At 39.9% G+C, this 25,290-nt stretch overlaps 1 protein-coding gene across 1 annotated transcript in view; it reads left to right on the top strand.

Annotated features, from left to right (window-relative positions):
* The window catches only part of grin2da (glutamate receptor, ionotropic, N-methyl D-aspartate 2D, a), a 414,138-nt gene that overhangs the window by 233,135 nt on the left and 155,713 nt on the right, over positions 1–25,290 (top strand). The window contains exon 8 of the mRNA XM_055157602.1: positions 15,986–16,139. Coding sequence (XP_055013577.1) covers positions 15,986–16,139 — 154 coding nt within the window. The remainder of the gene's footprint in view (positions 1–15,985; positions 16,140–25,290) is intronic.

Raw genomic sequence — 25,290 nt, 5'->3', positions numbered from 1 at the left:
GGTTTCCATGAATATAGAAAGGTTCTGAAAAGCCAGAAAAGTTACGCAATGCACCTTTAACATGTGACAATCTTACTATTTTTGCTACATATTTTGAATGCATTATTAGCATTTATATTTTGGTGCTTTATTGTTATATTTATTGTGATGTGTGAACTACCATGTTTGACTTGCTGTTTTAAAGTTTAAATGTAGTAAGCTCCTGTAGAGATGAATAAAACCTGATATGGAATCATTTTTAAATGTTTTTAATTAGTCATTGGTGTAGTGGGGATTTTTAAAGTGGGGGTACGCGATTTGTGACGTCATCGATGTGGACGCCCCACCCCCCAAACAAAAATAAAGGTGCCAGCCCAGTAAAAATCAGTCATATTTGATGCTTTTTACTCAAAATGATGCAGAATCAGGTTATTAACATTAACGCTGTTCATGGTCACCGACAGAACATTAATTATAGACTACAACACATGAACCAGGACTAAACCAGGACTAAATCAGGACTAAATCAGGACTAAACCAGGAGGACTAAACCAGGACTGAACCACGGCTAAATCAGGACTGAACTAGGACTAAACCAGGACTAAACCAGAAGGACTAAAACAGGACTGAACCAGGAGGACTAAACCAGGACTAAACCAGGACTAAACCAGGACTGAACCACGGCTAAATCAGGACTGAACCAGGACTAAAACAGGACTAAATCAGGACTGAACCAGGACTAAACCAGGACTAAACCAGGACTAAACCAGAAGGACTAAAACAGGACTGAACCAGGAGGACTAAACCAGGACTAAACCAGGACTAAATCAGGACTGAACCAGGACTAAACCAGGACTAAACCAGGACTGAACCAGGACTAAACCAGGACTAAACCAGAAGGACTAAAACAAGACTGAACCAGGACTAAACCAGAAGGACTAAAACAGGACTGAACCAGGACTAAACCAGATCTGAACCAGGTCTAAGACAGGACTAATCTTGGACTTGACAGTGAGATGGAGAACCCTGAGCCCATGGAGCAGGGTGTCTGCAAAGTGCAACTGGGCGACGGCTGTGCTTAGCTCCATGGGGCGTGGAGTTCTGCACCAATCCTCGGTCACCAGACAGTCTACAAGGGCGCACCTCCTGGCCTGTCCCTCACTCAATCTAGGTTCAGTTCTGGTTTAGTCCTGGTTCAGTCCTGGTCTCTCATGTCTCAGGTCACTATAGGACAGTAGTGGAGATTTCATGAGCCTATGCAATTTGTTTTCACCATTGCCAGTAGCTCCAGTTTGACATTTAAGTTGTAGTTATTTTATATCTCACGTGGGAAGAAGTGGGTGGACGGTGTACCTCTGCGTACCATGCCCACTGCACCCCTGATTATAGTTTCATTTTGAATGTCCACTGAACATAGGGCAGAAATCTTTGGTGGAGCTATGAGGGTGCGCTGGCCATCTTACGTGAGGCTACTGTCCTCTCAAGCCCTTGGGCAAGACACGTCACCCACTTTGCCAGTGTTTAGGTGTAGTGTGTGATTTAGTCATTTCATCACGTAATTGATTGATGGTGTCTTAGTCTACCAAAATATGTATTTGCTGATCAATTATTTGATTTTGATTTAAAAATATTATTTTCTGATCTATTTTATAATGTAGTTTCCTGATCAAAAACAAACCTGGAGTGGTGTTTCGTTTCATTCATACATGTTTAACACACAAACCCTGCATTTTTGGACTGAGTTGGACTGAGGGGAACCAGCAGAAGATCAGGAAGTGAACTTTTATCTGTCTTTACATATAAATACATAGTTTCAACATACTTTCCTAGTTTTGCTTGAACTCGTATGCAGCTACACACACCCACAGAACATGGAGAGAATGAACACACAAAACACACTCATGTATGAAGTTGGGCAGTTTAAAGATCACAATTTGTTACTCTCTTAATATTTCACAAAATTAACAGAATTGGCTTTAAAATTTTGAAAAGGTCTGAGTTTTAAATACTTAACATGTCCACATCTCCTGACATTCATAAAGACACCCCCTAGGATCCATGCACCAGTTCTCCTTTTTAAATGACATTTCTGTTTATGAACTGGAACGTGATTTCTTGGACGGTTAATCCTACATTGGCTCGGTTGGTAGATTTTTCATCCTCTGATCCAAAGGTCGCTGGTTCAAATCCTGCTCCTGACAAGTACAGTTTGTCAGATTCCCTGCTTCACAGATGAATATGGTTGTTGTGTCCTCTAGCAAGATACTTGACACTGGCTTATGAGCCTTTGTGTGAATGGGTGAGTGGTTTCTTGAAGTGCAATGTGAAGAGAGAGAGAGATACTTTATTGGTCCTGAGGGAAATTCAAGTTTTTAGTGTCATTTGTGTCTCAGTCAAAGGTCTCAGTGCAGTTTGACAGGAGGACTGGTCAGGAAGGGTCAGCAGATCCTGTGGAAGATCCAAAATGTTCCTCCTCTGTGTCCTGCAGCGTCACAGCAGTGTCCAGGGGAACCAGGTGAACGCAACAGGGAAGGTTCTGGTGAATCCGTGTATCATTCGTTCATTCGTTTTTCAATATAAAACCAAAAATAAGAAAACGAAAAAACAACTAGTTTCTTCATTATTTGTCTCCAAAACCAAAATGAAAAAACATAACGATTTGTTTTTTCGGTTTTTGTGTTTGTGTTTAAATGAATAATGGAAAAAACAGATAATGAACGTCTCTCGTTTCCGTGACTTAAACTGCGATGCCAGATTTTTACGCCGCATACGGACTGAACCAGGACTAAACTGTTTTCAGTCCTGGTCTGGTTCCGATCCCGGTCCTGTTCCCGCTCTCGTTCCCGGTCTCATTCCCGGTCTCAGTTCTTGTCTGGTCCTGGTTTCATACCTGGTCTCAGTTCTGGTCTGGTCCCGGTCTCAGTCCCGCTCTCAGTCCTGGTCTCAGTCCTGGTCTCAGTTCTGGTCTGGTTCTGGTCTGGTCCCTTGGTCGACCTTGTTTAGTCCTGGTTGAATCCTGGTTCAGTCTGTTTTTTTCCATTATTCATTTAAACACAAAATCAAACTGAAAAAAAAAAAAGAATTTTTTTTCATTTTGGTTTTGGAGACAAATAATGAAGAAAACTGTTATGTTTTCGTTTTCTTATTTTTGGTTTTATATTGAAAAATGAATGAACAAATGATACACAGATTCTGGTTTTACGCTTGGTGATGAAATGGTTCATTCCCTCAAAGTATTTCTTCTGGAAGGTCTTCTGCCACATTTTCTGCCATATGTGATGTGAAATGTCTATGGGCGAGTTTCATTGTTGACAAAAGCGCGTGTTGCATGCTGGGAATTATTTTGGTCGGTGGCAATAAACACTAATTCAACATGACGGACGGAGCGAGAAAGCACGTAAAGGGTATTGATCCCGGTTATTTATCCACTCTAACGGCAGAGGACCCAAGACCATTTGACCAGAAATTGGCCATAAGCATCGATGGACGTCAAATCACCCTTTTCAACCCCTACAAAAGGTGGACCAAACCAAATTTCTGGTCAGAATCGCCAACTACCTGGACAAATATTCACTTTGGCGATATCCACAATGACTTGGTGGAAACTCCTGGGCCATTCACAGCAGAAAAGATGAAAACCTCCAAGAATCTCGATGTGTTGTTGAACTTGTTGGAGTCCACGGTTTGTTAGGATCTTCTACGTTTGCTCTGCAAATGTTTGAAAGCCGTTTAATTCATCGTTAGTGGTTCTTTTCACTCAGAATACAAAAAAGACATTTTCCTTCTTCCGTGCTTCTATTTGTGCATCCGATAATGCAGCAGGAATTTACCATTATCGGGGATAAATACGCGAGGTTACGCACTGTGTTTGACCACTACCGTGTTTCTTGCCTCCGACCAAAATATTTCCCAGCATGCAACGCGGGCTTTTAATAACAATGACGTCAGCTGAAACTCGCCTATAACTAGGTCCTTAACTAGCCTCTTGCCTCTTGTCCTGTCTTGTCCTCCTCTTGTCTCCATGGATAAGAGAAAAACACACTGTTGTGACATGACGTGGTGTTAAAAACTGAGATGAAAAACAAAAAGTTTCAGCAAGTGCTCAGTGTGTGAGCCCGGTAGCCACAACAGCAGCCAACCACTCTGTTGCCATGGGATAAATGTGACAGTTTTCCATGTAAATTGAGTGCTGCATTACTCCCGCTTACAAATGAGAGCTCTTTCAACTAGTATGAATACAGCAGAGTGGTCTGGCATAAAACAAGCTATAACATGAAGCAGCTTTTGTCAAACATTTTAATTCAGTACACACAATGAACTCTATCGACCAGTACAATCACTACAGGCCATTTAGTGAAGATTGATTTCCTCCCATAACCACTTAGTATGCCTGTTACTACCAGTACTACTATTTATCCATTAATATTTGTTCCCTTAACTCAAGTTTTACCAAACAAGCTATGACTTCGTGTAGTTTTTGTCTGACATTCTGACAAGTGAACTTCAGTAAATAAAACGACCTACGTGGACCAGTACAATCAGACTCAGGCTACTTTAGTGAAGATAGATTTTCTCCCATGATGCCACAGCCTCATGTCTCTGCACTTCCTGCTGCTGCGACTGGAGTTAAACTAATCAGCGACACTTTGAAGAGCAGAACAATTAAAACCTTCTGAGCCTAATATCATTCCCACGGTCTCCCACGGCGACGTCATACAGGTCCCACTCTCTCAAGTACACAGAACCTTCTGTTGAACACATAATTATACACTCACAACCCCCCCGGGCTTCAAGTCTGGAACGTTTGCCTTTGATAAATCTGCAGTGAGGAAAAATTATTAAGTATTATCTTAAGTGTAGTCTTTAGTGGAAGAGATAAGACGATAAGTAACTTCCTTCTGTTCAAAGTTATTAGCTGCAATAAATTAGGCAAGTGTGAAAATGTAAGTTTGACAAGGTCCCAGTTCACAATAGGTGGGATAAGGTTATATACATAAAAGTTATATGTATAAAGTCCTCTGCAGAGGGCCTCAGGATCTTGTTCACGAGTAAGGGAAGGATGGAGCATGAGATTGACAGGTGGATCAGTGCAACATCTGCAGTGATGCTGTATCAGAGGTTGTAGTAAAGGAGTTGAGTTGAAAGGCAAATCTCTCGATTTACCAGACAAACTATGTTCCCACTCTTACCTACGCTCATGAGTTTTGGGTAATGACCAAAAGGACAAGATCGCAGATACAGATGGTCGAAATGAGACACGGGAAGAGCATCTGTGACCGGATGACTTCTGGACGCCTCCCTGGGGAGTTGTTCTGAGCATGTCCCAACAGAAGGAGCCAACAGGGAAGACCCAGGACACGCTGGAGGGACTATGTCTCTCGGCTCGCCTGGGAACGCCTCAGGGTCTCCCGGAAAGGCTGGAGGAAGTGTCTGGGATGAAGGACGTATGGGCCTCCCTACTCAGACTGCTGCCTCTGTGTCCCGGCTCCAAATAAAACAGACGCAAATGGATGAATGGATAGTCCTCTTGTCTCCATGTAAATAGAAGTGTTTAATTCTGTACTGTGGAACATTCCCTAGCCTGATTCATCAGACGGTTCCACTTCGTAGAAACTGTCTGACCTCGCAATGTTAGAATTCGTTCACTTAATGGTAGGCAGGTACTTTTTATCATTTAACCATTTGCTGCTATTTGGTTGTGACGTATGTTATGCGCCGTTAACAGGACTAACTGGTATATTAAGCTTTTCCCAAATCCCGTAGGAAGAAGGACAATAACGTAACTTCTTGGGTTCTTTTTAAAGACATTGCAGTAAAGTGTGTTTACCTTGTTGACATGTTTCGGCTGCTGCTGCAAGCCATCTTCAGAACTGTCACCGGTGTTGGTGGTGACGTGTCGTATAACAGCTGTTGTTACTTCCTGTGGGCGTGGTCAAACTGATGGACCCGGCAGGTCGCTCAGACTGACCACGCCTCCCGTCGCCTGATGTTCTCTGGAGGAGGGTGTCCCAGGTGTGTGAAAGGAGGAACACTCCGTCATCACGGTTAATGCATTGTCTTTAAAAAGAACCCAAGAAGTTAAAGTATATAAGAAGACAAAATGAACATCTAGGGCACAGGTGTCAAACATACGGCCCGGGGGCCAGATCCGGCCCTCCAAGACCTTTAATCTGGCCCTCGGCTGATTTTCTTCTAAAATATTTTAATGATATTTTCTATTAAAATATGGTTAATTTTCTGTGGTGTTTATCACAGCAGTGTCTCCAGTGTCTCTGTACGTGGCCCCTCCCACTAGAGCAGCACAAATGAAGACTTGTCTCTTTCCAAACGCTCTTAAAAGACGATCGTTTTGACTGTTGACCGTGACACCCTCATCAGAAAAATGTCCAACATGAGAAAAGTGGAGTCGAGTGCAGGATTTTCCAAAAAAATAGACTTATTCTTATTTGTAAACAAGTTCATGTTAAAATATTGTGTTGAAATTGTATTTTTCTTAAAGTTGCAGGTTGTTCATAATATTATAATATTTTGTAAAAGAAAGAGTTCATCAATTTAGAAAGATTTCTGTAATAGATTTGTGTTTCTCTGCACCAATATTTGAACTTATTGTTATTTTTGAGGTTTATATGACATGAGTTTTCTGATCCTTCCCCTTTGGGATCAAAGTCGGTTGGATATGGCCCCCGGACCAAAATGAGTTTGACACCCCTGATCTAGGGCAATAACGTCTTTCCCCTTGACAAAATTCACCAAACATTCTTTTAGTTCCAGCTTTAAATCCTCAATCTGAGGAACTGTTGACTGTTGAAATGTGCACTTCTGGGGTTTTTGCGAACCGTCTATTGTATTCTGATCCCTGACCTAGTCTCTGAACAGAAATGAAATTGAGCGGAGGCACTAGGTGGCATCAGTCTTGCTAGAACATTCCAGGCACAGCAGTAAAATATTCAAAGAGACAAGGAAGTGGCAAACCCCCCACCAGAAAAGTATTGCCCCTTTAATGCTGGATATATACACAGCAAAAAGTGGATTGTTAAAATTGACTCTCACAGAATCAATTTTAACATTTTCTCAGAGTCTATATGAGTCCAATGTGTTCTAGAGTTAATTTAACATTTTTGGAAATGTTAATTAAGTAACACTGGACCAAGTTCCTGTTTAACCCCAAAATCCAGAGTTATATTCATGTTATGAGGGTAAACAGATAACACTTTGTAGAGTTATTCTGATTTAACTAAACAACACATAAAGGCATTTTATTTTAGTTTTACTTTATTTGAGTTCATTTAAGATGAAATTATGTACAAAACTGGTTCAAACTGGTCTTCTCTCACAAGAGTTTGAAGTGGTGAATGGGAGGAGCCGAATTAACATGAGAAAACAACAAGAGAAGTTGAATTAACACTAAGGGAAGTTGAATTAACCTCAACCACATCAACTCTGGCAAATAACCCCAACTCGAACCCCCATTTAACTTTCAAATAGTTAAAATAACACTTTTGGTGTTAAAAACAACTCTGAAATATTTTACCCTAAAATGTTAACCCTCCAGTTTTTGCTGTGTACAGTATATGTTTAAACTTAAAGTCATACTGCGGAACATCTCAATAAAGACGTGCAGGTGGTGGATCTTCCAATCGAAAAGTTACAGGAGGAACTTTAAGCCTCAAATAATAAAGCTCAAGATGTTTAAAATTGGCATGATCTCAATTTAAAAAGAGAAAATTGCAAATATAATACCAATTTGAACAGTTATTAGCTCTGTTCACCACACCTGATCATTGTGCGGTCCTCACTAATCACTGCATTCAAACGCGCCTCTTCATCCATTCAAATTCACCGAGTCTGAAAGCAGCACCTGTGCAGCTTCTGTTCACTCGCAAAAATACGCCGAAACATTAAACCTGAGTGAATCATAAGAGTGAACACAGAGGAGATGGCGACGAAGAGGAGCAGAGGAAGCAAAGTGCAAAGTCTCAAAGGATTGATTTCACAAAACAGAACAAGGACAACGTCTGGACTGGAGATGCATTAGCGGTGGGACATTTGTTACAGTTTAAAATGTTTCTCTTTGTAAAAAAAAAAAAAAAGTAGAGCTTTATCGAGAAGCAGGAAGGCTAAAATCATTGAAGAAGTGTATTTTGAAGAAGGGCATTGTCAAATTCACCTCCGGAAATCAGCAGGGACCAAGGACAGTGACATACAAGACTGAAAGTGTGACAAAAACATGCTTTCAGACTTTTTTTTGTGGTGAACTAAACCTCTCTTTTTCGGGACCCTGTTGATACTGCTTAGATTTTGTATGAAAACAGCTATTGTTGCTTAGAGATTTTCAAACTGAGCTGTACAAAACAATAAAAAGTATGCACACTTCAGTCATATACTTTCGTTGTATTCGGGAGACTTTTTGTGTAATACTTGTAGTGTACTAAAATTTCAAACACAATTTCAATTTTAAGGAATAGATCGATGTGCTCTTCAACTTGTTCTGTTCAGCTCAAGATCATTCTAAAACTATTCAGTAAAGGTTCATTTCTGTCTCATGAATTTTTTAGTATCAGTACCAGCTCCAATGAGTATCTAGTTTTGATACTAGTTTCAGTATCGATTATTATTTCATTTTCGATACTTCTGACAGCCCTTAGTACTTAATTAAAATAATTAAAAAAATAATTAAAGTGTTGTCATGATTGCCAGGACTAAGGAGGATCAAAATTTAAGCTCCCGTTCTTTTTATTTAATTGAGAATCAGCCGACTAATGTAACAAAAACAAAATATTTCAGCCACATTATTAGAAATGACTCTTGTGATAATGATGACATCCAGTGTCAGTGTTGCAAACTCTATTCACAAGAGAATATGCTGGCACGCACATTCCATATGTGTACAAATGATGTCAAAACGACTTTTTTTTTTTTAGATCATACTGTACTCCACCTATGGTGTAATTACAGCAAAGCAAAGATGAATAAGATTAAGATGGCATATAATGATGCTCTCAGAATAATGCTAAAGACTCCAAGGTGGGAAAGTGCTGGTGCTTTGTTTGTGACTGCAAATATTCTCATGTTCCAGGCTTTAATGAGGAACCTCAAGTATAAATGTATGGTTAGGTCAAATGAATCAAGAAATGAAATTATAATGTGCTTGACTGATATTAAGGAAAGTGACACCCAATAGTACTCTGACATCTGGAAATGCTGGAAGAGCTGTATGTATTTTACATACATGAGTGGCTAGCACTCATGCCTCACAGCAAGAAGGTTCTGGGTTCGATCCCGGGTCGCCCGGGCCTTTCTGTGTGGAGTTTGCATGTTTCTCCCCATGTCTGGTGCTCCGGTTTCCCCCATCAACCCAAAACATGCTACAGGTCTCCAGAACAGTTGATAGTCAAGGTCAGTTAAATACAATCAATTCAGTCATTGTGTCCTTAGGCAAGACACTTCACCCATATTGCCTAGTATGAAAGTGGTGTGTGTGTGAGTGATGGTGGTGGTCGGAGGGAACAGTGGCGCTGATTGGCATGGCAGCTGCGCTTCTGTCAGTGTGCCTCAGGGCAGCTGTGGCTACAATAGTAGTTTACCATCACCAGGGATAGAGTGAATGAATAGTGCTGAATAATGCTGTGTAAAGCATCTTTGGGGACAGAAAATGTCTGTGAAAAGCGCTATATAAATTAAGACTTACTTACTTAATTCTACCTTATGTCACAAAACAGCTAATAACAGTAAACAGAACAGCGTCCCTCAAACGTCAACGGGTCTTGAAGGGACTGCGACTATACTGTATTTAGAGCACAAACCTGAAAACTGAACACGCTGATTCCTCGCTGATTCCATGGTATTTTCATCTGAAATATCTAAAAGGAAAAGAGTTGAACCTAATCATTTCATTTTGTTTTAGAATGATGAAAGATTAGGAATGCTGCCACAGTAATTAACAATTCCAAACAAAATATCTTATCATTTGAAGTGATTGCCTAACGGGAAGATGGAACCATATCCCCAGTGAAATTGCTATAATCTACGACGTAATAACAGTGCAAATTAGACCTTCTCATTTTTAGAAATTACAGGTAGAAAAATTTGGTAATTTAACATTCTACTTGGCTTTCTACTTCTTTTCGTGGTCTGAGTTCATTTAGCAGGTGATTGATTCACTCAAATGGGGCATATTATGTAAAAATGGCTGTAATGAGCTTTTAACCCTGACAGAGTTCCCTGATCATGAGATTTCACAGAGCTGTATTTTGATTGAATTAGGCTACGTTCAGACTGCAGGGCTTAACGCTCAATTCTGATTTTTTTGTGAAATCCGATGTTTTTGCAAGGTCGTTCACATTTCCAATTAAATGTGGCTTGTATGTGACCTCCAGTGTGAACAGTAAACGGCCCCAAAGTGTCCCGCATACGCATTAGAGACACGATGACATCAACCGCAGCGAGCGTGCTCTGTGTTTACGGAAGTTGTCCAAACATGGACGCGAGCATTGAGCACCTGGAGATTTTAAAGTTCCTCTCGTACCGGAGCCAGAACATGAACAACTTACTTGTTTTAAGGAGGAGATTGAGAAGGAGAAGGACGAGGTTTTTGGTCGTGGTGTTTTGTGGGACAGCGGCAGCGACGTCTGTTGAAAGGAACTTGTGGATGTGGAGACGTAGCCAAGAGTGGTGAGTGATGCTGTGCTTCGATTCAGTGTCACGGAGTTCATTAACAATTTTCGCCTACTTCAGCGCAGAATACTGACGTTTGTGTCTTGTTGATAACGTGTAGGTGGATGAATGTGCTTTGGCTGTTCACACTGAAGTCACATGTCAAAAGATCGGATATGTATCAGTTTCAGGACCACATATCCAAGTGTCCTGGGTCACATTTGAAAAAATCGGATCTGTGTCATTCAGACTGTCATTACACAGGTCACATAGGAGCCAAAAAATCTGATTTGGGTCACTTCAGGCTGCAGTCTGAACACAGCCTTATACATGCTCGAGTAATCCTGTATTGTCCCACCTTCAAGACTCCAAAAATGTCATTTCACCTACCCCCTATCTCCTTCCACTTCTCTGTACTTTCTTGAAAATAATCATCAAAACTCCTGGTCATTCATATAAGATAAAATGTTGCATAGACATTTCTCAATAAAAACTAGAAAAGCACTCAGAGAGCGCAGACCTCCACCAAGGACTACCCCCATTTTTTATATAAATTGCGATAAAATCAGTCTTCTGGATCAGATCTGGATCAGCCTTTGGAATATGAAAAAGGATCCCATTGTTCATCCCTGAGTCAAATTTCATGGGGTTTGGTCAATAATTAACTGAGATATTGAAAAACAAAATGTTTGGCCCCATTTACCACAATGTTAACTAAAATTTCAAAGTGATCCAGAATCCAGGATTTCTTCCGGATCACCCCCAAAATGAAATCAGTTCTTCCTTTTCACATTTCCAACAAATCCTGAAAATTTCATCAAAATCGGTCCATAACTTTTTGAGTTATGTTGCTAACAAACAAACAGACAAACAAACAAACAGGCAAACGCCGGCAAAAACATAACCTCCTTGGCGGAGGTAATAAAAAATAGGCCTACATGCAAGTTTTTCACTTGTTTTGGTGAAATGGCTTTATGAAAAGGTTTGTTTTGAGCAGGAAGTCAATAGTCCCATTTTTATTAAAGCTCCTATATTATGCGAAACTGACTATTGTGAGCTTTAAACCATGTTATAATGTAGTAGCATGTAATAATTGAGGTTATTTCAACAAGAACTGCCAAAATTATTGTCCTGCGAAATGATGTCAGTTTTTTGGGACACCCTGTACATCCATCTAGCATTTATTCATTACGAGTGTTTATGTTGCTCAAAAATACAGTCATTCCTTCTGTGAATAGGGGCGACTCTCCACAGATCTGAACTGTAATGAAGCATAATGCTGTAACCTGTTTGTCTCCCTTGTGATAGGTAGATTTAATAGATCCTGTGGAACATTCTAGACAAGGCAATAACATTTCCATGGTGCAGGTGGCGGACTCTCCACTAGAAATGTTACGCAGTGCAACTTTAAGCAATGTTAGAATGTTGTTCCCTCATCAAAAACAGACCTAGAGTTGAGTTTTGTTTCATTCACACATGTTTGAGTAACACTTTATTATTAGTCTACATCTCCAAAGATCAAAATGTTCCACCTTGTGATGTCTTGAAGTGGTAATTTTCATTTAACAGCTACAGTTTAACTTTAGTTCAGTAGAGATTGACCATCCCAGGGAAAAAGGGAACTCATCCAAATGATTATGGTGAAGGTGTGTGGAGTTTAAAAATATGGTCGAGCACTTCTTGTATTACCACAAGACATCACAGAGGAGTGTTTAAGAGAAGAATTCAGCCTAAATACTCTAGTCTGATTCATCAACCGGTTTCACTTCGTAGAAATCATCTGACCTCACAGTGTTAGAATTTGTTCACTCGACGGTAGACAGGTACTTTATTTCATTTAACCAATCACTGCTATTTGGTCATGATGTATGTAATGCGCCACTAACAGGGCTAACTGGTATATTAAGCTTTTCCCAAATCCCATTGGAAGAAGGACAATAACGTCTTATACCTTGATTCCCCCTTCGCCAAAGATTCTCTTTATTCCGACTTTAAAACCTCGATCTCGGGAATCGTTGCCAACACAGAATGTATGTCTCTTCACTGACTGGCTAATGCCGTAACTCGCACTTCCGGGGTTCTTGCAAATCGTCTAGTGCACAGGTGTCAAACATACGGCCCGGGGGCGAGATCCGGCCCTCCAACATCTTTAATCTGGCCCTCGGCTGATTTTCTACTAAAATATTTTAATAATATTTTAGTAGAAAATATTGGTAATTTTCTGCATCGCTGAGCATAGCAGCATCTCCAGCGCCTCTGTGCGTGGCCCCTCCCACCAGAGCAGCACAAATGAAGACTTGTCTCTTTCCAGACGATTGTTTTGACTGTTGTAGAATGACAGCCTCATCAGCAAAATGTCAAAAATGAGAAAAGTGGAGCAGAGTGCAGGATTTTCCAAGAAAAACTGACTTATTCCTATTTGCATACAAGTTCATGTTAAAACATTGGGCTGAAATTGAATTTTTCTTAAAGTTTCAGGTTGTTCAAAATATTATTATATTTTGTAAAAGAAAGAGTTTATCAATAAAAAAAATGTCTGTAATAGATTTGCGTTTCTCTGCACAAATATTTAAACTTATTTTTGGGGTTTATATGACATGAGTTTTCTGATCCAGCCTCTTTGAGATCAAAGTCGGTTGGATACGGCCCCCGGACCAAAATGAGTTTGACACCCCGGGTCTAGTGTATTCTGATTCCTGGTCTAGTCGCTGGAGAGAATGAAACAAAACAAAACTCCAGGTATGTTTGTGATGAGTAAACATTATAACATAGATCAGAAAATAGTATAGCATGGCACAGTAGTGTAATTTTTATGTTTTAATTTCATAAACATCAAATATTTTTTTACTTTTACTGACAATTGTAATACTGATTTATTCTTGACTACAAAAACACTGGACATGGTGGCTAAGCTGGTGTTGTTGCCAAATGCTTTTATTTGTATGTGTAAGTGTATGGACTCTGGGCAAACTTCTCAGTTGAATAAATCTTAAAGTTGCTCTGACCTCGGTCGCTGCAGTCCCGTCAGGTTCCACAGGGGTCGTTCACAGTGGGACACTGGGATCAATTTGTTCTGGGCTGATTTGGGCGCAGTCCAGCTCTCTCAGACGGACAACCTTTGGCCCAGATCCAGCCTCTCTCTGACCCCTCATGTCCCAAACTAACTTCTGTTCCGTGTCCTCCGCTGCCCCCTGTGGTCACAAGGGTCTCTGCACCTGCCAGACTAGAAGACAGGGGGATTAGCGTTAGAATTAGCACACATTCGATGACAGGTGAGGACAGGCCAAAGAACAAACTGAACCAAGGATTCAATTAGACTTAGACCCTATATTACGCAATAGGTCCTATATTATGCCTTATACCTTTTAGCGACGTTAGAATGTTGTTACCTCCTCAAAAACAGCCCTGGAGTTGTGTTTTGTTTCATTCACACATGTTTCAGTAATCCTTTATTATTAGTCTGTCTGCATCTCCAAAGCTCAAAACGCTCTGTTCCATCTTGTGAGTAAGTAAATAACTAAGCCTTTATTTATATAGCACCTTTCACAGATAAAAAAAAATAATAAAAATGACTTGTGTGCTTTACAGAGTGCAATAAAAAGCATATACAAGAACAGAGGAATTACACAGTGAACTAAAAGCTTGTCTAAAAAGTCATGTGTCTTCAGCTGCTTTTTAAGAGAGTCTGTAGAGTCTGTGTCACGGAGGGTTAGGGGCAGGGCTTTCCATAATTTGGGGGCCACAGCCTGAAAGCACATGTCCCATCGAGTTTTAAAGTGGGTCTTTGGGACCATCAAGGGGCCCTGACCTGAGGACCAGAACATGCAGCCTGAGGTGTAGGGGTGCCAGTGGCGGAGTTAGTAATTTGGGGGCCCTAGGTGAACTTGAGTTTGAGGCCCAATATAATGCACTGTTTTGTTGTTTTTTTGTTTTTTGTATTTTTAAAAAAATATTTATTGTCAGATTTTTCCCCCATTGTTCATGAGACACGCACATCTTTATTTGAATTGGGGTGGATTGGAAACTTGTCTTTTTAGTTAGGTAGCCTACTAGATAACCAGAGCTGAAAGTATTTTTTTAAATTATTATTATTATTTTTATTTATTTTATTTGCTAGTACAATTACATTACATCCATTATATATGATTATGATTATGCTATGATTATGGTGAAATCGAGGGTCTGACTAGTCCATTCTAATGTGAAAAGGGCAAATAGATGCTTTGACAGTTAAAATAGACACTATTTTGATGTTTGTTTGTTTTTTGTTTTGTTTAATTACTCTCATTTATTGTCATATTGAAAAAAAATCAAATTGTTCCTAGGCCTCGACCATGTAATACCCTAAAGAAGTGTAATACTGATGTACTGGGGGTGTCCGTCCATTTAAAGCTCTGTAAGAACTCTTTGTTAAAACCAACATTTTAATTAATCAACACGGAACTTAACAGAAAGCCAGTGCAGTGAAGATAAAACTGGTATAACAGACGAACACAAGTCTGTTAGCTCTTGTTAAAAACCTTGCAGCTGTGTTTTGTACAAGTTGCAGAAGTGTTAAAACAAGTAAAAAGTGAATTACAAAAATCTAAACGAGGTGAAATAAAAGAGTGAACAATCATTTCAAGATCAGTATTTTTTTTTTAAATTGTCTCAGTTTAGCGACGTTCCGTAGCTGATAAAAACAGTTTTTAAGTACTTGGCTGCAGTGTCCCTCCAAAGACACTAATTTGTCCAACAAAACTCCAAGATTTCTAACGATACGATGTGATTCCATATAGTAGAAGTTTTCATGTCAACAGCTACCTTTTACCTTTTGTTCAGTAGAGATTGGCAATTCCAGACCTGAAATTACCCAAATGACTCTAGTGAAGGTGTATGGAGTTTAAAAACACAGTGGTGCACACCTGTATCACCACATGACATCACAAGGTGGAACAGAACAGTGTATTTTCTGTTGAAGAGAAGAACTCAGCATTTAAGAAATCAACTGAATCACTTAAAATGACTACTTTTGATGTTCTAATTGTTCCAAAAATCTTTCAAATAATAGCTTTACTTTAGTAGATTTATTTATTTTTTTTAGGTGATACTTTTATTTTTACTTGAGTAATCTTTAGCCCCTGCATCTGTAACACAATTGAGTACTTCATCCACCGCTGTGTATACCGAACGAAAAGGAGGGTTTGATGCCTGGGAGAGACTGTAAGATCACTCAATCAAACTCCAATTATTCAAAAAACCTTCAGGCGTGTTTTTGATGAGGGAATAACATTATAACATGAAAAAAAAAGATTCATTTGATTTGATTGAGCGTCATAGCCCCTCTTTAAATGTTCTCTCTTTCTCTCTCCAGGTGGTGTCGAACAGAGCGGACATGGCGATCGGCTCGTTGACCATAAACGAGGAGAGGTCGGAGGTCGTGGAGTTTTCTGTCCCGTTTGTGGAGACCGGGATCAGCGTCATGGTTTCCCGAAGCAACGGCACCGTCTCCCCCTCCGCTTTTCTGGGTAAGTTCATGAATGCATTTTAATATATCTGTTAACTTTGACTGATTCTTTTTACTTATTCTGTTTATTTCATATTTAAAATGATGTATGTAAAGACGTATAGAGAAATTAATTGTCTGCATTCAGGGGAGACAAAGGAGTCTGTTGTCGGGGGCCCCAGGGCCTCGAATTTTACGCTCTTCCTATTAATTTATCTTAGAGGGGAGACGTGAGAGGTGTCTTGCCCCGGGCTCCCAAATTTCTGTCGACGGGCCTGTCTCCATATCACAACTGTGTAAAATAATAATATATATGACCTTCAAAAGTGTTCATTTTTATGTAACTTTCTAACAATAACTGCAAAAAAACACACATACACAAAACAAAAACATCTTAAATAATCTAAGAGTGTTTGCTGGTAGAGTGTTTGTCCACTGATGCAAAGGTTAATGGTTCTAATTCAGCTCTCTTGGGCAAGACACTTAACCCACCAAACTGTAAACTGAACAGATTCTAACATTCTTTTGTACCATTAACCATTAATCTGCTAAACTCAGATAGTACAGATAAAAAATAAAAGTAAAAGGCTTAGGGAATGTGCAATCAAAACTGCACATAGACCAACAGATTGTGCAATCAAAAATGCACATAGGTCACAGGAAAGTGCAATTAAAACTGCATATAGGCACAGGGAATGTGCAATCCAAACTGCACATAGACCAACAGATTGTGCAATCAAAACTGCACATAGGTCACAGGAAAGTGCAATTAAAACTGCATATAGGCACAGGGAATGTGCAATCACAACTGCACATAAATCAAGGGAATGTGCAATCCAAACTGCACATAGGCTTAGGGAGTGTGCAGTTATTTATAAAATAGATTGCTAAGGGTTTGCCTGTAAAGAATGACTTAAAGGTTGGTGTGTCACTTGTGGTCAGACTTAGTTTCATATTTATTTATATTCTATGGTGGATGTTTGTGTGGTGCATTTGTTGTTGTGTTGTCCTGTCTCTGTGTTAAAGCATGTGATCTCCTGTCCCAAGACAAATTTCTCCCAAAGACAAATAGCTCATCTTATCTTATCTTGCATCGCTTCCAATGTCCCCCCACTGTACACCAGTGTGAGTGGGTCCTTGTTGTAGAGTGCTTTCAGGGTAGCCACAGGGTCTTAAAAGGTCTTAAAAGGTCTTAAATTTCATGTTCCTAAATTAAGGCCTTAAATTATGTTGTCCAAGTCTTATTTTTTTCGTAAAAGTTTCATTAGCCTATTTGTTTATATACTTAACTGGGCTGCAGTACAATGTTACACAGAGGGTGGAAAAAAAAACAACAACAACGTGAAATCATGTAATGTGAACGAATGTCTAATTTGGAGTATGCGCAAACAATACTTTGGTTTCTAAACAATCAGTAGTTTGGAGGAAGATGTTGGATGGATCATGGGGAAGTGTAGGTTTAATCCACAGTTGGCTCTTAGATTCTAGATATAGTAGCTGGTTGGTCATTATTTGAATTGGATCTGGTGTTTTTTGCCACATAATGGGTGCGATCTTGGTCTTATTTTTCATTTAAGTTGTCCTAAAAAGATCTTAAAAAGTCTTAAATTTGGAGTAGTCAAACCTGCGGATACCCTGGCTTTGAGTGACTTGAAAGTTGAAAAGCACTTTAAAACCATGATTACTTACTAATACTTGCCTATACCGTAAAATTAAGTTGTTTGCATAGGATTAAAATGAAAAATAAGGACAACATATATTTTCTTAAAGTCAAATTTCCTTTCTGTTAGGTTTTATTGTTGAGAGTGTGCCGTGTTACACGTAGATAATGTTTTGAGATCCACGGAGCGTCAGTCGCCTCTAAATCCTCTTCCAAGCTTCATCTAAACTTGTGAGATTGCATCCTCATGTGGAACTTTGCACCAAAACCACCATTCTGTGAGTAAACAAAGAGTTGCATCCACATTTCATCATTTTAATGTGCCGCTCACTTCAGTCTGGGTCTGTCAAAGCCGTTTACTGAACCTACTGACGGCTTATACCAGTCATATGGATGCTATCAGTGATGGATTATTTTTACTTTGGTCGTTTTAGCTGGGACATTTGCAGTTTTGTATGATTCATATTCATATTCATGATATTGTTCTGATTATTTCATATTGTCATTTTGTTCTTGCTCAACAGACTTACCCGTTTACAACATGGCATAGGTTTCAGAATGATGAAAAGGAGCGTTACCATAGCAATTAACAGTTAACAAGAAAGTGTTATAACCTTTGAATGGTGAAAAGTCCTCAAAATGTCACATATTGATATTTTGCAGCTGATACCATCAACGTTCCCTGGGGTTGTAACGCTAACTTCAGGCACTGGTCTGTCTGAGGCTTTTTTAGAGTTTAATCTGAGTTTTAATTTAACACAATCTGGCCAGAAAGAATTGACTTATATTGAAATTACAACAAGTGAGATGATTTGTCCTGTTAAACAAGTCTTTTACATTTAGAATTAACCAACAGTTTTTCCATTAGGCTGCGTTCACACTGCAGCCTGAAGTGACCCAAATCTGATTTTTTGGCCCCTATGTGACCTGTATCTGATCTTTTAATGACAGTCTGAACGACACAGATCCGATTTTTTCAAATGTGACCCAGGACCACTTCAATATGTGCTCCTTAAACCGATACATATCTGATCTTTTGACATGCGACTTCAGTCTGAACGGCCAAAGCGCATTCATCCACCTACATGTTATCAACAAGCTACAAACGTCACTATTCTTCGCTGAAGTAGGTGAAAATTGTTAATGAACTCCATGTCACTGAAGTGAAGCACATCACCACTCATCACTCTTGGCTACGTCTCCACATCCCACGTTCCTTTCAACGGACGTCGCTGCCGCTGCCCCACAAAACACCACGGCCAAAAACCTCGTCCTTCTCAATCTCCTCCTTAAAACAAGTAAGTTGTTCATGTTCTGGCTCCGGTACGAGAGGAACTTTAAAATCGCCAGGTGCTCGCTCGCTGTGGTTGACGTCGTCGTGCTCATGAGGGACACTTTTGGGCCGTTTAATGTTCACACTGGAGATCACATACAAGTCGCATTTAATTGGAAATGTGAACGACCTCGCAAAAGCATCATATTTCACAAAAAAATCTGAATTGAGCGTTAAGCCCTGCAGTCTGAACATCGCCTTAGTCACTCACCTTTTTGTTGAAACTACTTAACAGGACCATGAACACTTGTATTCATCACAGGCTTCTCCATTTTGTGAGTTTTCAGACGATCTTAAAACTTTTTTGACAGTCTTTGCTGGTTAATGTGTGTATTGTGTCACCAGGGTAACTCCTTCATGAATTCGAGATACACGTAGAACACCTCAAGCGTGATGCCAATAACAAAAAACTGAAAACCATGAATACTGATTGGCTTCATGGGACATTCTGAACAACTAAAAAATAGTTGGAGGACAGGCCAGAATTCTACCGTCAGATTGCAAATTTGTCAGGCGAGGTTAATAGGTTTTATGTTTTCAGAATAGCTTAAAAAATCTGTGGCAAACATCTTTTTCTCAGTTGAACTTTGGATTTTGATTTGTGAATCTGAAGAATCCGGTTCAACAATTGCATTTTTTTTCAGTGTGGATTTTTTTCTTGCAATGTTAGATAGGCCTTTAGATCATTAAATTCAAAACATGAACCCAACTTATGGCCATTGGCACAGTTTGGCAGCCACATTTTCTGTCACTCACCTAGTGCCTCCAATCAATTTCATTTCTCTGTAGCGACTAGGCCAGGAACCGGATTGCACTAGACGGTTTGCAAGAACCCCAGAAGTTGTAGAAGCCAGTCAGTGAAGAGCTGTGAAGCCATGACATCAAACTTAAGCGCCTGTCTGGGTCCCTTTTGTGGAACAGCACAACAGTAACCAAAGCGGTCGAGATGGGTGTAGACGAAGACAGACGTTCTGTGTTCGCAATGTTTCCTGAGATTGAGGAAACGAGAGAATGTTTGGTGAGAAGAAAATTCAGTTTGTCGACTGGACAAAGTTAGTTTGATTCAAGACGTTTTGCAGCTCATCCAAGCTTCTTCTTCAGTTCTAGTCAGATGCTGGTGGACACTTCCTTATATCTGCAGGGACGAACTAACTAACTGAAACTAACACACCTTCTTGATTACAGTTTCTGTTTGTTAGTTTGGCCTATTGACCTGTGCAGGGTGTGGGGTCTAATTAACATAACAGTTCATGGCCATAATGGAGTTTCCACACCTCTGGACCTGACCTGGATACACCTATTGTTCTCTTATTTGTTTTGATTTAGGTTTGAGGATGGAGTTGTAAATAGGAGATAGATGGTGTCTGAGTCCTCCATTTCTGTTTAGAGAAGGATTCTCTTTCTTAACAAAAATGGCTTCTTTCAGTCCCCTCTCAAACCAATTATTTTCTCTGGCTAAAATCAGAACTGAAGAAGCAGCTTGGATGAGCTGCAAAACATCTTCAACCAAACTAACTTTGTCCAATCGACAAACTGAATTTTCTCCTCGCCATGGATTCTACCTGGACAACTGAGGGATTCTTTACACATCTCAAGGGGAAAGACGTTATTGCCCTTCTTCCTACAAGATTTAGCGCATTACATGCATCACCAAATAGCAGCGACTGGTCAAATAAAAAAAGTACCTGCCTAAAATCAAGCGAACAAATCCTAATGCTGCGAAGTCAGACAGTTTCCACAAAGTGAAACCAGCTGATGAATCAGGCCACCAAGGCACCTGTGACTACAGAGAAATAGCATTAATGGTCCTATATGACACAAAATGTCATCAAAAACATACCTGCAGTGTTTTGTTTCATTCACAGGTTTGACTAACCCTTTATTATTCGTTTGTCTACATATGCAAAGCTCAAAATGCTCTGTTCCAACTTGTGATGCCATGTAGCGGTGGTTTTCAAGTCAACACCTTTTACCTTTTGTTCAGCAGAAACTGGCAATTCCAGGGCTGAAATGATCCAAGCGGTTCTAGTGAAAGTGTCTGGCATTTACAACATGATATCAGCTTCTGTAATTTTCCATGTTAACTTCCATGTGGTTTTTGGACAGCCAGTCTTTGCTACTGGACTATGAATGGAGGAAAGTTAAGAGTGTATTTAACTTTCAAAGCTTTTCTATCTTAAGTGAGGCCTTTGTCACTTGTACGTTTGTAACAATAGTCAGTGGCCTTCACATATTCGGCTTTATTTAATAATACTCTTTAGAAGTCCTTCTTTTGGTAAATTCTGTTAGAAGCATGTGACTGAAGTTAAAGCTCTGAAAATCCAGCTCAAATGTGTCTGGGTGCTTTTCAAACACTGCTCTTAACGGGAGTTCAGACACACACAAGCATCTGGTCTGAGTGCCTACGCCTTATTCATGGGTTTTAAGAGATGAAAAATCAAGATTGTCGCCAAGGCAATTAGCAATTTAAGACAACATATTCTAGGTTTATATATTTTGAATAGTCCAACGTTCAGCAAATGAGGTACACAGCGACAGTGTTGGGGAGGTTTATTTTCTACATGAACTAGTTCAAAGTTCAGTTCACAAATTTCAACAGTTTGCTTATAGTTCATAATTGTTTATAGTTAATAGTCCATTCATAGTTCCAAAAAATGAACTAGTTGATCTAGTCCTTTTTTTTTTTTCAATACTTTGCTGCGAGCTATTATATTGCCAAAGCCCATAGAGAACCACAGATAAAATAAGTTAAGACCATAGACCAAAAGACCAAAATAAGTTATTTATTTATTTGTTTATTTATTTGAGACAGGGACAGCGCACAATATTTACATTAACCTTAACAGGAGAGATGCATTGTACCAGGTTGTAGCATCAGTGCTAATTTCCACCTGTTGTCCCTGGGCAGGTTCATTGATTGATTGTATTTAACTGACCTTAACTAACAACTGTTCTTCCTGGAGACCTGTGGCATGTTTTGGGTTGAGGGAGGAAACCCATCCAGACACGGGGAGAAACATGCAAACTCTACACAGAAAGGCCCGGGCGACCCAGGGATCGAACCCGGAACCTTCTTGCTGTGAGGCGTGAGTGCTAGCCACTAGTGAGTGTACATCTTAATAACCTGTATGCGTTAAATCAGGTGAGTGTGTGAATGACCAGAAGAAATGTCTCAAACTTCAGTAACTGTAGCTGCGGGGTCTTAAAAGTCTTAAAAAGGTCTTAAATTTCATGTTCCTAAATTAAGGCCTTAAAAAGTCTTAAATTACATTGTCCAAGTCTTATTTTTTTCACAAAGGTCTTAAATTTCATTAGCCTATTTTTGTGTACTTAACCAGGCTGCAGTGCAATGTTAAAAGGAGGGAATAAAAAAAAACAAAAAAACAACAACAACAACGTGAAATCATGTAACATGAATGAACGTCTAATTTGGAGTATGCGCAAACATTACTTTTATTTCTGGCACTGGCGGCAATGAGTAAACAATCTGTAAGTGGAGGAAGTTGTTGGATGGATCATGGGGAGGTGTAGGTTTAATCCACATTGGCTTTTAGATTCTAGATATAGAAGTCGGTTGGTCATTATCAAAACTGGATCTGGTGTTTTTCACCTGCATAATGGGTGCGATGTTGGTCTTAATTTTCATTTAAGTGGTCTTAAAAAGGTCTTTAAAAAGTCTTAAATTTGGGGTAGTCAAACCCAGGGATACTCTGACTGATCGATACACCCGGGAGAGCCTGAAATCTGCTGAAATTCTACAAGGCACTGACATGATACAGACAAGACAGAGGCTCTTTCTGCAGGAGACATGCGCAGTAGACCACAAAACACAAAGTAGAGCACAAAGTCTGATAATCCCTCTAGAATCTTTTTTGTTTTGTCTTGTTCAATGATGCATGTGGCAATGTGATGCCAGTGGCTACTGTTGTTGCCAGATTGCTTGTTTTTCTGCTAAATATTAAGGGCTCTTTACGGTTTGCTTTTGTCTGGAACACTAAGGAAATCTGGCACTCTATTGAACGAAGTTAAATAGAAAGCACATCATTCACAGTTCGTTCATCAGGCAGTAATAAAGTGCGTTCAGTTCACGTTTTCCCAAAATATGTTCAGGTTCAACACTGCACAGCATGATTAGGGCATTTGACTGAAGCCCAGTAATGTGACGAGTAATTCATTAGATCAAAGAATGTCTTGTTGACTAGATCTATGGAGAGGCAAGCACTCACAGTAAGAATGTTTTATCTGACAATACAAATACCTGTAATCAGAAAGAAAGAGTTTACTCAAATTTCTAACAGCTAATATCTGGAAATACGAGGTTAAATGACGGCACAGTGAAAGTGGAAGTAGCTACAACTCACCTCACAGCAAAAAGTTTCTGGGTTCAACTGGGTTCACAATCCTTTTTATGTGGTTTGCATGTTCTCCCTGTGTCTGTGTCTGTTTCCTCTGGGCACTCTGGTTTCCTCTATCAACCCAAAACATGCAATAGAGGTCATATCCTCCAGCTAAGGTAGTTTTGACCTAGACTAGCTCAAGATCTGGAGATGGTTCCCGGGGGTCACTGCTCCTCTCAGGTTTCCCCGAGCTCATTTGGAGCCTTAGGCCAGATTTGTGATGCTGTCCCAGCTCCAGCTCCAGCCTCACACTGCACTGTGGATAGACTCTAGTTCAGAGGTGGGCAATTTTTTTTTTTCCATGGGGCCACATGAGAAACAGAAAATACTGTGGTGGGCTGGACCAAAATGCTTAACTCTATTTTGCATAATAATTATTGTATTCCTTTATAAAAAGCAGTAAATAGCATTGTTTTGACAAGCTGGTAAGACTGGTAAGAGTTTATGTCATGACTAAGCAATGGAAAAGTGAGGTTGCCTTATAAAAATGTCATTTCATAAAGACACCTCTACAATAAAAGCAATGCAGCTTTAGTTCATGCATGAGGTAAAATGATAAAATATGTTTATTTTCTCAAACACAACAGACTCCAGGCATTCCAAAACAGTAAAAAGTTAACACATCGCACGAGGAAAAATGTATCTTAAGCCCTAATGAAGACCAGTTAAGGTCGAAACATGTTGGCTTTGGCCATTCAAATAAAGGCCTTTTAACTATATTTTTCCTCGTGCGATGTGTTAACTTTTTACTGTTTTGGAGTGCCTGGAATCTGTTGTTTGAGTTTTGATCCTTTTTAATTGCTCCTACTGATTGGAACACCTGCAGCAAACAGCCACATTTTTGTTCTTTCTGCATGTTTATTTTCTCATTTAAATAAATCATCTTAAACGGGCCGGTCAGAGTCAACCAAAGGGCTGCATGTGGCCCGGGAGCTGGACAATGCCCAGGTCTGCCCTCGTTCCTGAAGTTAAGTTAAGGTAAACACTTTATTCCAAAGGTGTAAGTCTGCATAGGGACGGTGGGGACATGACACAACCAACATTTGGGGAAGACGAAATACTCCCTACCAGTATTTGCCATTTTATTTTAATAAACAGAAATATAAATGTATTCAGATATTTTAAACTTATATCCAAACTCAGTAGTATTAATTGAACAGGTTTTAGTTCACATTTTGTTTTTTAGACGTTCTGAGATGTATTCAGTGATATGACGACAGGGTTACTCCTGCCGCTGGTTCATTGGCTGCAACAGGGGCGGCAGTAGCTCAGTTGGTAGAGCATTTGCCCACTGATTTGAAGGTTGGCGGTTCAATTCCAGCTCTCGACATAAACATCACAGGTTGAGCGATCAGATCCACTGACCCACAGGTTGGCTGATGTGATTCCAGCTCCCACAGATGAATGCTGTCATTTTGTCCTTGGGCAAGACACTTAACCCACCTTGCCCACAGTGTCTGCGTACACTGGTGTGTGAATGAGTGGTGAATGGTTCCTTGTTGTAAAGCGCTTTGAGTGCCTTGAAGGTGGAAAAGCGCTATAGAAAAATGTGACCATTTAACAGAGTGATGTCATTAGTGGAGCCAGGGGCCTAAATTGGGAAGCGGCAGGACAGGGCCGCACCTGAAGATGGCAGCTTGAGCAGGCGTGAGTGAAGACGCAGCACCAAACTTTGAAAAACTTTTCAAAAGGATCTTACTTGGCTTCATCTTCAGTTAAACTTGTCTTATAATGAGTCACAGCGGAAAAAGAGCGACTATCACACAAGTGCACCTCCCAAATG

Source organism: Boleophthalmus pectinirostris, unplaced genomic scaffold (assembly GCF_026225935.1).
Source record: "Boleophthalmus pectinirostris isolate CB_2022bp ecotype Guang Dong unplaced genomic scaffold, ASM2622593v1 HiC_scaffold_21, whole genome shotgun sequence".
Taxonomy (NCBI): domain Eukaryota; kingdom Metazoa; phylum Chordata; class Actinopteri; order Gobiiformes; family Gobiidae; genus Boleophthalmus; species Boleophthalmus pectinirostris.
This window is presented reverse-complemented; position numbering and strand designations above follow the sequence as displayed.